A 16,812-nucleotide genomic window follows, 5' to 3' on the forward strand; every position below is an offset into this window, starting at 1 on the left:
AGTCGGTAAAAATGGAACCCGGATCGCTTTGTTGTCCGCCTGTCGTTCGGTGTCTGTCCGTCTTTTAAGACATCTTTCTTCGAGTAACGGGTAGGTGTACCAAATTCACATTTCTGTCATGTACGAAGCTGTGCATTCCCTTGGTGGTGTTAAAACACTGAAGCTTCTAAGTCAATGAAATCAAAAGATACCGACGTGTATGCCATTTTGATACTCGCAAACTGACTCATTGTACCTATACGGTACTTCCCGTCGACCTAGAACCAGAAGCAAGGTTTTACGGTACAGGTAAACGTAAAAATCCGAAAAGTGTTGATTTGTAACTATACCACACAAAAAGTTACTTTTTTGTCAATTGTTATCCGACTGTTTGTCAGTCTATTTAAACCTCTTTTTCTCAGGAAAAGGTAGACGCATCAGGTTGAAATTTACGTAACATTCTACGGTCTACGGTCACTTGGCGCTTAAAACGTTTAAGGATATAAGTCAATGTAATTAAAAGATGTGGCCAAATATGTCACGTATTTTGGTACTCACAAATTTACTCATCAGAATCTACAGGGTATCGTATGGTATTGTATTGTATTGAACTGGGGACCTAGAAACGACGGTGGGCCTTCGTCCCTTCCGTGGCCGTCAGTGGTACACAACCCCACTACAGGCTACAGCAGTCCCAGGCCGAACCCAGGGTTATTGTGCGGTTCGGCCCCCAGTGGATCCCCTGGGAACGTCTCACACCAGACGAGTACAGCCCCAATGTTTGCGTGGTAGAGTACGTGGAGATAGTGTTTGCGCAGCAATCGCCGACTTAGTGTATCTGAGGCGGAATAAGGGGAACCAGCCACCATTCGCCAATGGAATCCCGTCTTAAAAACCATCCACAGACTGCCAGACTGCCCGGCACACCGGACTCCGACACTAATCTGCCAGGAGGATACGTGCCGGGGACCGGCACGCCTTCCCGCCCGGAAAGCAGTGCGTTAGACCGCACGGATGTACAGGGTACTTCACATTGACCTACAATCATGACACTTGGCAAGAAGATAGGTTTCACTGTATAAGTAATGGAAAAAACTCCGAAAATTGTTAAGTTGTAATTATTTCACATAAAACCTATATTTTTGCTAGTAGAACTTAGATTGCATTCATCATCCTCAGAACCGTAACAGAAAAATATCACTGCACGCAAACATAAAACGTAAGTTGCAGTCATGTTTTAGTAAGTAAATAAAAATATTTTATAAAATTTTTGCTCTCTACACATATAAACTGAAGCCCCTTGCTCGATTCTTTATGAATGTCCACGCTAGTCTCAGGAACTACTCTAGAGATTTTGATACGGTCTTGAAATTCCTAGCGCCTATTTCAAGCCAGTATCGGCATCACTAAAAGGCAAAAATCGCCGAGATTATCGATTCCTGTGATGGATGAATCATCTACATACCGCAACAAAATTAAAGGTTCACTTTCAGTAAACACCGTATTTGTCTCCCATTGCGATGCATAAGTTTGAAATTTGTCACAATGATGCCTGCAACGTTTAGCAGTGTAAAATCGTGGCGCCCTGCGACGTCACCCTCTGTCTCAGCGACGCTTCAAACAGTAAGGTGTCGACACAAGAGAGAGAAAGGCCACAGCTCAGAAGTTCACGTGAGATATGAGGCGGGTTAATGACGACACAGTGGCTCCAAATTTCATCGCAATTCTGCTCAATGCCACCGTGGTGCTGTCACACGATGGGAAGGTCGTCGTACCTCCTCTTTACCATACGTATTTTACCCCTCCTTTAGACGCCTCTGCTATGGAGGTCAGAACCGAGGCACCCACCTTTGAAATCACGCGATTTTCTTATGGATGGCCGAGGAAAACATTTAAAACATAATTTCGCTCAGAATCGACACAAAAAGAACTCAGATTGTGGCATAAACGACATCAATGAAACAACACTTTCCCTTGGTGTGTTGATTTCCACACATTTCACCATCGAAAGCGACGGTTTACAGTGAGATGAGAAACAGGACGACATTCGTGACTACGTCTGACTCTGCTGCCGCCCCGTGGGCGTATCAGCCCTATTCTAAGGACATCGTGGGGCTGCAGTCCCACTCAACGTAATCTGACCCCTTTGGGGCGCAACGCAATAGCACTTTTTCCTCTCGTTTATGCTGGTCGCAATCGCACTTTTTGCTCTCGTGTATAGGCTGGTACCACTAGCGACCTTTCAACACCATCTGACGAAATTTTATCGTGATCCGAAGCAGCCAAGGGATTTATGCTTTTTAGCTTTCCATTTCGGCCCTCCTGTGGCGTGACCACGGGGGAGTGCTACATTATCATGTGCGTGAATGAAACGGCAAAGGGTCCCAGTTTGGCAGTATCTGCACATTTGTTGAGCACTTAAGAATGTACGTGTGAGGAAAAATGTGTGTGTGAAATCTTATGGGACTTAACTGCTAAGGTCATCAGTCCCTAAGCTTACACACTACTTAACCGAAATTATCCTAAGGACAAACACACACACCCATGCCCGAGGGAGGACTCGAACCTCCGCCGGGACCAGCCGCACAGCCCATGACTGCAGCGCCCAAGACTACTCGGCTAATCCCGCGCGGCTGTGTGTGAGGAACTTCTACACCAACTTAGTCTCACGGCTGTCCTAACGACCTTTAGGTGGGATTGCCTACATTCAGGAGCTTGTCTACGACAAGTACACATTTAAAGTGCTCGGTAAAGGTACGTGGGTGGCCTTGACAGTGTTGCCGAACTGGGGGTTCTTGATAATGTAGTAACTTCCACCCCCCACCCTTGATCACGCTAAAGGAGTGAGTGAAACAGAAGCGCTGAAAAAGCGTAAACCTCTGTGCTGCTTCGGATCACTTTCCGATTTCGCCGAATGCTTTCGAACGGATCCTGGTAGTTCCACCCTGTATTCCACAGCAAAAACTGCGGTCGGACTACACTCCAAAGAGCCCATGCCACGTTCAGTGGGTTGCGGCCCCACGATGTCCTTAGAGAAGGCCTGAAACGCCAATGGTGCGGTATCGATGTCGAACGTAGTCGAGAACACCGTACTGTTGCTCATCGCACCGCAAACTATCGTTTTCGACGGTGAAGTGTATGGGTATCAACGCCGCAAGGGAAGGTGTTGTTTCACTGACGCCCTTTATGACGCTTCCTGAGGGCGTTCCGTGCCGGTTCTGTGCGGCAGTGTGTGTGGAATGGTTCCCTAGGCCACTCATAAGAAAATCGCGTGACTTCAAAACTGGGTATCGCGGTTCTGACCTCCGTCGCAGAGACGTCAAAAGAAGGAGTGAAACGTTGGTAAGAGGGGGTGTGATGACCTTCGCATCGCGTGACACGTCCACAGTGGTGTTGGGCAGAATGGTGGTGAAACTTAGTGCCAATGTGACAACATTATCCTACCTTAAAGCTCATAAGGGATGTGGCCTTTTCTCGCGTGTGTCGACATTTTGCTGTAGGAATCCATGGAGTCTTCTCGCAGAAGACTACTGAGAAAATTTAGAGAACCGGAATTTGAAGCTGACTGCTTCCAACTCACATTTCGCTTAAGGATCACGAAGATAAGATGCGAGAAATTAGTTTCGTATGGAGGCATATAGACAGTTGCTTTTCCCTCGCTCCGTTTGCGAGTTGAGTAGGGAAGGAAATGACTAGTAGTGGTGCCAGATACCCTCCGCCAAACACCATACAGTGTCTTGCGGAGTATGTATGTAAATGACAGATGAAGATGTAGATATACCCGGTGAGTTGTATTTGTGGGATAGGGAGGGAGGATACCTGTCGACACGGTCCCCCAAATTGAGACACCAATGAGAAGCTACATTTTGAACATCCCACCTCCCTCATCTCACAAAAAAAGATGAAAGAAAGACAACTGTATCGGAACTGGAGAACTAGTCGCAGCGCTCCAGAGAGACCACAAAGATTTCGAAAACACTACTCTTTAATTATTGCTTATACATTTCTTTGAATGATGGGGTAACGAAACAGACGTGCGACAAAGAACTCGTTAGCATGATGGATGCCTTCGGCACCGCAAGAAAACACCACACTGTGCATCATGTTGAACATTGTGTTTATAATGCTAGGGGAAATTCTTAGAACAAATTTATTCAGGTAATTTGGCAAAATACTGGCAACTTTCTAAAAGTGTCCATACAGTATACTGTAGAAATCTTAGTCACTGGAAAACGAACCGAACAAACGATAAACGGTAAATGATGGCAGTGAAAATTCTAATTCCCGCTTTGCCACACGGAACAGAATTTTGGGACCTGATAGAAATGTCTTAGACAACGGGAAATCTCAGAAGTGAAGTTCTTCAGATCTGCGAAAGGTTTCTAGCAGAGAGGGCAACTACAAAAGGGCAGAATTAGAAATATGAAAGAGTCACAGAACGAAATGGAATGGGAGGAACATGTCTTGTGCGTTCAGAGACTATTGAGGGGGAGGGATAATGTGGTGAAACCGTGACACGTTCATTTTGGCCCGGAAGAGCTATTGAAACGCTATCTGTTAGACTGAAATCGTGGCTCTTCCGTGACGGAAGGAAATGAAATTCTTCAGACAGTAGCATACAAGCACATTCCTCCTAGCGAATGATCCTTTAATGAAATTAAATGACGAGTGTCTTCTTCGTGCGTATTGTGATGTCTACAAGTATAGCCTTTCGTGGCCTAGGGCAAGTTATGTGGTACTAACAGCAAAGCACAGAAGATCTTCCGTGTTGCTGCTTAGTATCCAGTAGAGTGGAAGAAGTGAAGTAGTCTATTCTTACGTTTCTTGAGAGCAGAGCTCGAACGTTAACAGAGAAGCAGTGTTGTGCAATATGTATATTGATCGTATTAAAAAGAAATGAACACAGAAGGATGCGACCAATCAACGGCAGACCGGGTGGGTGTGTTGCACTCCGTCAGCAGTGTCAGTGAGTACTATTGGACGGTCAGCATACCGCTCTACTGACCGTTGTCAGATTTCGTGACCGGAGGCGCCACTTCTCAGTCAAGTATCTCCTAGGTTTACCTCACAAGGGCTGAGAGCACCCCGGCTGCCAACAGCGCTGCCGGCCCATGTGACCGAGCGGTTCTAGGCACTTCAGTCTGGAACCCGCGCGACCGCTCCGATCGCAGGTTCGAATCCTGCCTCGGGCATGGATGTGTGTGATGTCGTTAGGTTAGTTCGGTTTAAGTAGTTCTAAGTTCTAGGGGACTGATGACCGGTGGTTCCGTCATTCCCGAACGCTCACGCCACTGCCATATTTCACCAGGATAACGTGAGTCCTTATACTGCTGCCACCTTCCGAGCTTGCATTTCAACTGTGGATTGCCATCGCCAGATCTCTTCCCATTGGAGAATGTGCGGGATGCCAAGGAGCATGCAATCAAGACCGCACCTCTACCGACGAATCTGCGGGAACTGTGCGCTCAGGTCCAAGCAGCATGGGATAGAGTCTAACAGAACTACATCCGGGACCTGCCGTAACATCTATCCACTACCATTGGATCCGACGCCGTATTAATATATATATATATATATATATATATATATATATATATATATATATATATATATATATATATGTGTGTGTGTGTGTGTGTGTGTGTGTAGCGCCATAAATGTTGGTCCTTCAAATCTTAAAATGTGTAATCATTTCGTACGTGTGGCACCTGCTTGCCAACAATGACGGCAGTCCACCTTGTCTTGAGTTCAGCACTGTTTTATGACGATCAGTGTAACTGCAGTCAGCTTTTTCTTTCCTTTTTTTTTAACTTCCATTTACGACGAGATCTGTTTGCATCTCAAGGAAGGAAATCGGGATCTATGCGTCACTAAACAGGGAATTGTGTGTTTCATTTGGGTCTTTCATCGGTCCTTTCACATCAATAAACTGAATTGTGATACTCCTCTTCTCCGCTAAAACATGTGAGCTATACTGCAAAGTCATAGAGGATTTGGAAGTCCTGGCACTGGAAGGTACTCTCTCAGCCTATTTGTCTGTTAGAATCAAGAGTATTGTACTATATCATCCTGGTCTATAAAGAATCATGGTGAAATATTGAAATGGGATCCATTTTTAGCCTGGGTCTAGACTGCCGATTAAAATCTGATTCCTGGATGACTGATGAGTCTCGTGCAGAGAACTGTTGTAGTTTTGTAACAGGTGGAAGCAGCAACGAGTAAACGAAGGGAATAGGCTGAAACTTCGTGCTAGCGACATGGAAGGTCCACGTGCTTCCCAGTCAGTGTAAGATAACTCGTCCAGTAACACGATAGGCTATACGTGTAGAGATTACAAGATGCTATGAGAAGAGAGCGAACGACACCTGTTACCACATTAACATTGCTGGATGCTCAGTTCATTTATTTCAAGGATCATCCGGCAGGAGGAGCGAGTTTTCATGCTAAGGCCTGAACTTCTTGATTTTCTTAAGTCATTCGTGTTAGTTGTGGTTGGACAATACGGAAATATTTGACAAAAAGCCACGATTACACATTGTTTTAAACAGAGGTAACATGTTGATATTTACAAATATTGTTTCTAGACTACTTCTGAACTAAGATGTTTCACCACACTATCGCGTTCTCCCCGAAATAGTATATGTAGGGCTTGCTGCAAAATCCGAGTTTTCGACACTACGAACGGGATCAGTGTCAACTACGTGACGTGGCCTGTTTATGAAGTACTACGGAAAAATTTGGAAGCAAGATTATATGGTTCAAGGAGTGGTCAATTTTGAGATCGGATAAAGATGAGAGATGAAATTGGTCTCACCGTTATGAACGAATCGTTCGCCTCAAACGATTAAGGCGAACAGGATAGCTATAATGAAGTTTGAATCTCATTTTACGCGCCTGGGGACGGTCAGTGCCTTAACCATTGAGCTGTCCCACTGTACACTCTCACTTTTCCTTCTCCTGCCAGGAGCGCTACCACGTAAGGGTGTATTAGTGACGGTGTCCACGAAGATGAATACGACTTGGTCACTGACAGCGACAATTTACGGTTAGCAGAGATAAGTGACGGTACCGAAATGAAAAAGAGAGAAAACTGCTTGCGGTAATGTCAGTGGGTTGGTTAATAGAAGCGGTTAAGCGACTAGTCGCTGGAGTCTGTGGCCTCGGGGCAGTGTTGCTGTCTCGAAAGCAGAGACAGCGGATTCGAGTCCCGCCTCAAACATGGTCGTCGGATTAAATGAATCACTCCGTGTTACTGTGTATGTGTGTGTGTGTGTAGAATCAGTAATGAGACGGGGTGCAATCACGAGATGGTAGTGTGGTACAAATCTGCTAAAGAGAGTAATCACATAAAATTTAACAATCGACCATACCTCTGAAACTACGCATCCTCTAACAACTTGCTGAGCTAGATGAATAGCTGCGTAGACGGAAACCTTTTTTATGTGTGTGTGTGCGTGCGTGTGTGTGTGTGTGTGTGTGTGTGTGTGTGTGTGTGTGTGTGTGTGTGTGTTTGTGTGGCTTCGGTTTCCCGCATCACAATAGGTGAATACCAGGCTGGCACCAAAGTCCTGCCTTGATTATACCACTAACGAACATTTAAAAAACTTTCGCACACATTCACATGAACACTTGGCGCCGACGCTTGTGGTACACATTTCCGTTCCACGGGTAACGGGGTGGCGACACGGAGGGCATTTGACCCCTCCTTAAACTAACCATGCCAAATCCATTAATACCCATGCTGACCCTGCACCGATGCGGGACAAAGGCACAAGAAAAGGAAGAAGTGTGTATGTGGTTGTGTTTCATACGTGAGTGTATTATTATTTCAGTGGCGAACATTTAGCGGATCCAGAGGGTACGTTATACTAGAATTCTTATTCTTCAGCACTGGCTTTGGTTTGTTTTTGCACGTTTAGAACAGTTTTTCAAAAAAATGGTTCAAATGGCTCTGAGCACTATGGGACTTAACATCTATGGTCATCAGTCCCCTAGAACTTAGAACTACTTAAACCTAACTAACCTAAGGACGTCACACAACACCCAGTCATCACGAGGCAGAGAAAATCAACAGTTTTTCCATAGTTGAAATTTGGTACGATTGAGTGATGAGACGAACAGAATAACCACAAACGGTATTTCATTCTACAGCCTCTTATATGTTGTTCTCAAACTGTCTAACAGTTGAACACTGTCCGTAAGTATGAAAACGAAATATAATCCGCCAAACAGTGACATGAATATTCGGCAAACAATCTCTGGGCGTAGGATATACTTGTTTCTCGTAAACGCTAGTTCAAAAATGGTTCAAATGGTTCTGAGCACTATGGGACTTAACGTCTGTGGTCATCAGTCCCCTAGAACTTAGAACTACTTAAACCTAACTAACCTAAGGACATCACACACATCCATGCCCGAGGCAGGATTCGAACCTGCGACCTTAGCAGTCGCGTAAACGCTAGTCCAAAAAGGTACGCAGAAGAGCATCTGTGGTGTTCGGAAAGGAGAAAATTGAAGCTATGAGGCGGGTTCGTGATTGCCGATTAGTATTGCAGATGAAAGTTAAGGCTCTGGGTTCGGCTGTTGGTTTGGCACACAGTTTCAGTGTCAGATAGTTTGAAAACATAATTTACACGTGAAACGTTTTTCTAACTGCGCTGCATGGCACACCTAAATTTTCACAAAATATTTCTAAATGGCCCACAGCTCGTGGTCTCGCGGTAGCGTTCTCGCTTCCCGAGCACGGGGTCCCGGGTTCGATTCCCGGTGGTGTCAGGGATTTTCACCTGTCCCGGCATGACTGGGTGTTGTTGTGTCGTCTTCATCATAATCATTCATCCCCATTACGGTCGGAGGAAGCAACGGGAAACCACCTCCATTAGGCCCTGCCTAGTCTGGCGGTGCGGGTCTCCCGCATCGTTCCTCTATTCTCTGTCAAGAAGCATGGGACTTCATTTCCGTTTCCATTTCTAAATGAAATCATGATGTTGCAGTAGTCAAGGCAGTGACTGCTGCCTTTGCGGTAAGCGAAATGTTAAGCGAACTAAAATCTTGCCTAGCTAAAGAAATTACGCAGTTGCCAGTCAAATACTGATTTCTGCTACCAATGAAATTGTGTTAAATATGTGGTATTAAGCTAGGCGAAGCCGTGCTTGCTTACCTCATATAGGAAAGTTAATATGAAACCTATCAGTTTGACGGGCTGGAATGGCAGAGTTGTCGTCCTTCAGCACATCGACACATTATGTGCTTTCTATTGCAGTTGAATAACGTTGTGCTGGAGAAGAAGCACCCTCAAGTGAAACAGTATTCTATAGCAGGAGCAAGCGGAATGGTGTGCTTTAAGAGACAGATGTACGTCATGGGAGCAAAATCGTCCTTTTGCTGCCAGATAAGAACTTTTTCTGCGGGTCACACACTCATTAATGAGCGGTGGAAACAACACGAGAATCACACACCGCTGCCTTCGCCGAGGTTTTAGTGGTGGCGGTTTTCCGTTACCTTCCTCTGACCTGCATACGACGTGTTATGTTTCGCTGTAGGGAAGCTGGAGTAGTCCGGAATAGAGAAAGAAAGAAAAAAAAGCATCGCATTGTTTGATGGGAGACCCTGAGGAAAGGATTTTCTTCTTCCGTGCGCAAAATGGTCTTTCCACTCTGTGTATGAGAGCCGTCTCACTATTCTGTTGCGTATAGGTGACTGCAGTGGTGTAATAATTTTGTTGTGTGATGATGAGAGAAGGGAGACAGACGATGTCATACGGAACCGGCATATAAGCCTACTCCTCCCGAATGGCACCAAGAGGGCCGCCGCACTTTTCGTCCCCATCCGACACACGGATCACTGTTAACAGTGTCATATGCCCTCACTAAGGGGACGCAATGAAGTGCGATGGAATTTATTTCAGAACAATGGTGCAAAGTCTGGTGACCAGGACCTTTGATCCATCACCCCTCCTTCCCTAGCCACCAAAATACCTATAGTGAAGATTTCATCCACTGTCAGGATTCGAACCGGCTGCGTCAGAGTCGAACGACACCATGTAGGCGTGCGACCCTAGCTTTGGTAGTGGGCCGCTTTGCGAATGAATGACTAGCCGGCCGCTGTGGAAGAGCGATTCTAGGGTCTTCAGTCCGGAACCGCGCTGCTGCTACGGTCTCAGGTTCGAATCCTGCCTCAGGCATGGATGTGTGTGATGTCCTTAGCTAAGCTAGGTTTAAGTAGTTCTAAGTCTAGGGGACTGATGACAAATGGTTCAAATGGCTCTGAGCACTATGCGACTCAACTTCTGAGGTCATCAGTCGCCTAGAACTTAGAACTAATTAAACCTAACTAACCTACGGACATCACACACATCCACGCCCGAGGCAGGCTTCGAACCTGCGACCGTAGCGGTCGCTCGGTTCCAGACTGTAGCGCCTAGAACCGCAAGGCCACGGACTGATGACCTCAGATGTTAAGTCCCATAGTGCTTAGAGCCATCTGAACCATTTTTTAAATGAGTGTAACGTGCATATGTGTATGGCAATGTGTTTGTGGTGTAACGGATGAAACTCGGGTCTTCATAAGACCTACATCTTTTCGGTGAAACAAAGGAGCCGATTACTGTATTTCTTTCAGTATGCAAGATTGTTTTAAAAAATGCGAAAATTTTCGCGATAACGCTTTAAATTATAGGCTGAAACTTAGGAGTGGTATTATTACCGAAGAGATGCATGTCGTCCTCTATTTAAAAATGTGTATTTGGGCAAAAAGGTTCCGAATTTGCTGGTAAAGTTCACATTTTATACACCAGTCTCGTAGAATTTCGTGCGAAAGTTAATTAAACATTAATTATTATGCGTTTAGTTTTTGTTCACGAAACGAACCTCTTCTTACATAATCATTAACACCGGTAATAGTTTTCCCACTGGTGAGGGCGAAGGAATGTTTCAAACTCTGCCTTGAAAGGGAAACATTTTCAATGAAAAAGAACCTTCCACGCTGTGCAGCAAACATTTGTTGCTTGAGTGTTTCAAATCGAGGCCTCTGTTTTGGGAAGAAAACTAAAGGAAGATGATGTGCCGCCAATTTTTAATTTTTCTCGTCGTTGGCATGCAAGAGAAAGAATAAAAACCTCCATTTCATAGAAATAGACATGAAGGTTTATCCGCAAAGTACACTGAAATGTAAATGCATTTTACTAGTATTTATCACGATATGACTGTAAAGAAAATCGTAATGTATAAATTTCAGTCTCTTAAACCTACATTATCATTTCATCTGAAACTTTATTGCTAGATTTTGGTTTGGTTTGCGTAAAAAGCGTGAGTATTGTGTTGCTGAATTAGAGCCACTATTACAAGGACAATAATAGTACGCTACACAGAGTACATCATCAGTAGCTGTACTGGAGTATACATTTGTAGACCATAGTAGCAAATTTTTATTAATCTACATGGATACTCAGTACAAAGAGCATTTATGTTGAACCTCAGATCTAAAACTTATATGAATGACGAAGATTTTGAGGCGAAAAAAAAGCAACATTACACGACTCGCTACAACATTTTTGTTAATAATCAACTTATCCCACATAGTCTTCTTCTGCTCTCGAAACTGTTTCTGTATTTTACACGTATTTTTGAGATTCCTAGCAAACCGATACGTTGTCTTCCTGTCCTGCTTAGTGGAGAAGGGGAATTCATTTAATAAATGGTAGTTCTGGCGGTTTTAAAAATTATATACAAAAATAAATGCAGATAAAAATGTTTACAACTTTGTTTATTATGTTTTTACCAGGCTGAATGTTAAAAATATAATCCAAGTATTCATTATTTCGCAGAAAACGTGTTGCTACATACGTAATACGAAAATGACAGGTCGCCCATGGTTAAAATCAATGCTTGATTTCAGCTATAAATCAGAATATGTGTAACTTTCAGTTTCAGGATCCATAGTGCTTGATCTTATTACACCCGTGAAAAGGCTTTGATGATGGTATTAAAGCACGGCAGATCAAGGGTGTGCATGGTGTATGAGTTTATATGGTTTATTTTCTGAATCGATTGTTAGCCATTAATTGGGACAAACATTATATGCTCAAAAGTATCGGGACACCTGGCTAAAAATGACTTACAAGTTAGTGGCGCCTTCCATCGGTAATGCTGGAATTCAGTATGGTGTTGGCCCACCCTTAGTCTTGATGACAGCTTCCACTCTCACAGGCATACGTTCAATCAGGTGCTGGAAGGTTTCTTGGGGAATTGTAGCCCATTCTTCACGTAGTGCTGCACTGAGGAGAGGTATCGATCTTGGTCGGTGAGGCCTGGCACGAAGTCGGCGTTCCAAAACATCTCAAAGGTGTTCTATAGGATTCAGGTCAGGACTCCGTGCAGGCTAGTCCATTACAGGGATGTTATTATCGTGTAAACACTCCGCCACAGGCCGTGCATAATGAACAGGTGCTCGATAGTTTTGAAAGACGCAGGCGCCATTCTCGAACTGCTCTACAACCGTGGAAAGCAAGAAGGTGCTCAGAACATCAATGTAGGCGTGTGCTGTGGTAGTGCTACGCAAAACTACAAGGGATGCAAGCCCCCTCCATGAAAAACACGACCACACTATAACACCACCGCCTCGGAATTTTACTGTTGGCACTGCACACGCTGCAGTGTGTGATATTTGTGCTTTCACCAGTGGGGGGGGGGGGGGGGGGGATGTCTTAGGGAGTTATTATAATTATATATGTTACTAGCTTGGACCGTGGCGTTACCCATTGTTAAACAGTTATTTATAAATAGATTTTAATGCCGAAACTCACTATTCACGCGTATGCACTATCAGAAAAGCCATCCATTGTTATATCTTTAAAAGTACATTATAGGTAAAGCTTATTTACAAAATCATCTACATAGAGGTATACGAAGGGAATTCAAAAAGTAAAGGCACATTTGTGAAAAGCTGTACTTACTCTGATGATAGAAAACTGAAAGATGCGTTATTTTTCCACGTAACCTCCCTGGACTTCAATGCAGTTTTCCCGACGTTTTACGAGTGTTTTTTTTATTTCATCAGAAAATACGTTTTTAGGTTGCATCTGTAACCAATTTTGCACCGCAGCAATGACGTCTTCATCACTTTCAAATCTTCTTGCCTGTAGTATTTCCGTTAAGGGTCCAAACATGTGAAAATCGTTTGGAGCCAGGTCTGGACTGCATGGTGGATGTTCCAGCACTTCGAATCTGCTCTTAAGGAAATCAGAAATTTTGCTTTGTTTGAATGACATCCTGAAATTCCGTAGTTCTTACAGGCCCAGACGCACTCAATTCACTAATGACGCTACTGAAGAGGGAACGTGTGAAGATCGCCGTGTGTTTGGCGAACGCGAGGCAACGAACGAACGGCACCAATTAATTTGGAGTACGCGATGCCGGGGAGCCTGTGTTAAGCTCCACCCACGTGGTTCGCGGTTAGCGAAGTCAGACTGTCCTATCCCGTCTGGTAGGTACCGTTGCTCACTTCGCACTACTTTGTGCTTTCGTCCCAGGCGCGTTAGTCCGCTCCATACCGTTGCCAAAGGTGGCCTAACGGTAAATGTTCGCACAGGTACCGGGCCGGTCACCACCCTGTGTCAGGGCCCGGGGTGGGACTTTCAGCCCCCAGATCACCCAACTCTGCGGTACGACTGCTGCGGTATGACTGCCACACTACTTCCCTCGCAAGCTCGCAAGTAAACGGATGACGCACCTTAGACGAAAGCAACAATGACAACATGAGAATGATGATTTAGTTCTAATGTTTTGAAATGCTGAACTGCTACATAACACTTTTTCAAAGTAATAAGTAAACATATTAATAGTATTAACAGTAAGACTGTATTAAAAACTTTCAGTGTTCGGCTCCACAAATTTAAATTATATGTAAAGTTTTACTCCAGGACGTGGGAAATAAACATCCCAGGTTGGGATGCATAAACTAAAACCAGAGGAGGGGATGGTCTGATGCAGAGGGGGGGAAATCCCCCCCATCCCCCCCTGCAAATCGCACACTGACACGCTGACAGATGACGTTCAGCGGGCATTCGCCATACCCACACCCCGCCATCGGATCGCCACACTGTGTACCGTGATTCATCACCCCACACAAAGTTTATTCACTGTTCAATCGTCCAACGTTTACGCTCCTTACACCAAGTAAAGCATCGTTTGGGATTTACCGACGTGATGTGTGGCTTATGAGCGGCCGCTCGACCATGAAATCTAAGTTTTCTAACCTCCAGCCTAACTGTCATAGTACTTGCAGTGGATCCGGATGCAGTTTGGAATTCCTGTGTGATGATCTGGATAGATGTCTGCCTATTGCTCATTACAACCCTCTTCAACTGTTGGCGGTCTCTGAAAGTCAACAGACGTGGTCGACTGTACGCTTTTGTGCTGTACCTGTCCCTTCACGTTTCCATGTCACTGTCACCTCGGAAACAGTAGACCTAGGGACGTTTAGGAGTGTGGAAATCTCGCGTACAGACACATGACACAAGTGACACCCAGTCACCTGACCACGTTCGAAGTTCGTGAGTTCCGCGGAACGCCCATTCTGCTCTCTCATGATGTCTAATGACTACTGAGATCGCGGATATGGAGTACCTGGCAGTAGGTGGCAGCTACAGATTACAACGCATACTTGCAGTATAGCATTAACTTCATTAAATCCATGTATTAGCCAGCCGATACGACAGCAAAATTTTGTTATTAGTTTAAAAGAAAGATGCTACATTTATATAACAATGGACATCTTAGTTGCTAAGGACAGTTATATTATGGAACACTAATTACAAATGTAAAGAAATACTCACTTTCTTGCCATCTCTATAAGATTGGCGAAAGGTTTCTCCCAAGCATACATTTTTATAACTTGCATGCCAGAAATAACCTCTTCTGTAAGTCGCACTCTCTTATCAGTTTTCTCCGCCGTCTGTTCACGGTAGTGAGACGAGAGTTTCCCCATGTACGCTGAAAGTCACATAACGAAAATTAAAATACAAGAAGGCATACTACTAAGGCGTAATATTTAACAATGTTTTTTAAAAAGCAACCTGAAATGCAACGGATGAATATTCGCTATTCAGTAAATGTTAATTTGGGCATACGCAGCAAGAGTTTCATTGCAATATGAGCTAATACAATAACAGAAGGTGGCAGGAATACTGTTTATAGCGAGTTAATTTAAAATTGATGTGAAACCCCTCAAAAATAAAAATTTGAAAGGTCTGCTTTGTTTCAATTTATGATAGTTAGATTGGCAATACGAATTTTTGAAATAATGAATTATAACAACTTCAAAAATTAATACATGATTCAGCACAATGTTAAGGACGGCTCCTATAGTTTGTGCTATTACTCTGTCACGCAAATTCACGTTAACTTTGGTAAGGGACGGAACACTGCACACGTTACTGCTACTAGCAGCCATGTTTTAGCACGAACCACTGTTTACGTGCATGCAACCTGACAAAGTTGTCATTAGTGAGAACCTGAAACTAGAGATGGAGCTGCCATATGTCTGTTTATCATGAAACGATCACCTAATACGAATCGAGTCTCCATAAGCTTTAACTGTTCCCGGCACTCGCAACGAGAGTTTTTCAGATTGTTAAACTGGGAGAATGAAGAAGGAATACCGATTAATGAAGCCTAAGTGGATCACACTCGTTTTTCCGGTGGTGTTTTGCCGGTTACCTATGAGCATATAGGTTTAGGTCAATGAATGGAAGAACTTAATAGAGCAAGTTGGACAGTAGACGTGAAATTCAGTTGTAACAAGACTAAAAAAAGTTCAATGAACACGTCGAAAAGAAAAGAGTAGCAGTTTGTAGAATGTAGCTGTGGATCCAGTTGATGAGTTTTTTTGTATTCGGGCAGCTGAAGACAATGACTAAATGGACAACTAAAGAAAGAAACATAACATTAAAAACGGCGTGGAGTGCTCTTGGTAATTAAATAGGATTTCAAAACCAAGATCTCGATACGTCCAATCGTGAAGTATGTGCTGTGGGTATTGGGTCACGGACGATTCAAAATCTGAGTGTTGTTGAGCGAACAACTGACAGATGCAAATCTGACATTACTAAGAAGAGACAGCGGAACTGCCTGGTGTGTATTCGGTAATTTAAATAGGAGTTTCAAGACTAAGCTTCTGGGGTGTCAATCAGGAAATATGTGTTGTGTGTACTGCGCCATGGAAGATTCAAAATCTGAGTCTTGTTTAGCAAACAGTTGAGAGACGCAAATCAGACATTACTAAGAAGAGACAGGGGAACTAAGAAGGAGTAGACTTATTATCAATTTGCGTTACATGGCAGAATTGGGTTCTTCAGACTTTGCCTTACATTTAATCAGACATGCTTTGTACATTTAATTTATAGTAACAAAATAGGTTTTACAGTAATCTGTGTCTTATTAACATTGAGGTTAATAATTTTTTCATGACATAACGTTCCTGTCGAGTGCAAGTAATGACACACTAGCAGAAATTCACGGCAGTAGTACGGAAGGGATGGTACGGAAGGGAGCTGTTACAGAGAGAAGGTTGACGACTAGTCCGGGGAAAAGAGAAATAATGGACTAAAGTTTGCAAATGGGATGAAAAGGAAAAAGTGAAATAAATAGGGATCAGGAAAACTGGATTATTGGCTCAAATGGATATGACTATTATGGGACTTAACATCTGAGGTCATCAGTCACCCAGGTCCTAACTAACGTAAGGACATCACACACATCCATGCCCGAGGAAGGATTCTAACCTGCGACCGCAGCGGTCGCGCGGTTCCAGACTGAAGCGCCTAGAACCGCTAGG

General features: G+C 44.0%; 1 protein-coding gene across 1 annotated transcript in view; it reads right to left on the reverse strand.

Annotated features, from left to right (window-relative positions):
- The window catches only part of LOC126236239 (ATP-binding cassette sub-family C member 4-like), a 293,140-nt gene that overhangs the window by 150,191 nt on the left and 126,137 nt on the right, over positions 1-16,812 (reverse strand). Inside the window, exon 6 of the mRNA XM_049945381.1 lies at positions 14,813-14,969. Within this exon, the coding sequence (XP_049801338.1) occupies positions 14,813-14,969 (157 nt within the window). The remainder of the gene's footprint in view (positions 1-14,812; positions 14,970-16,812) is intronic.

This window comes from Schistocerca nitens, chromosome 2, assembly GCF_023898315.1.
Source record: "Schistocerca nitens isolate TAMUIC-IGC-003100 chromosome 2, iqSchNite1.1, whole genome shotgun sequence".
NCBI lineage: Eukaryota > Metazoa > Arthropoda > Insecta > Orthoptera > Acrididae > Schistocerca > Schistocerca nitens.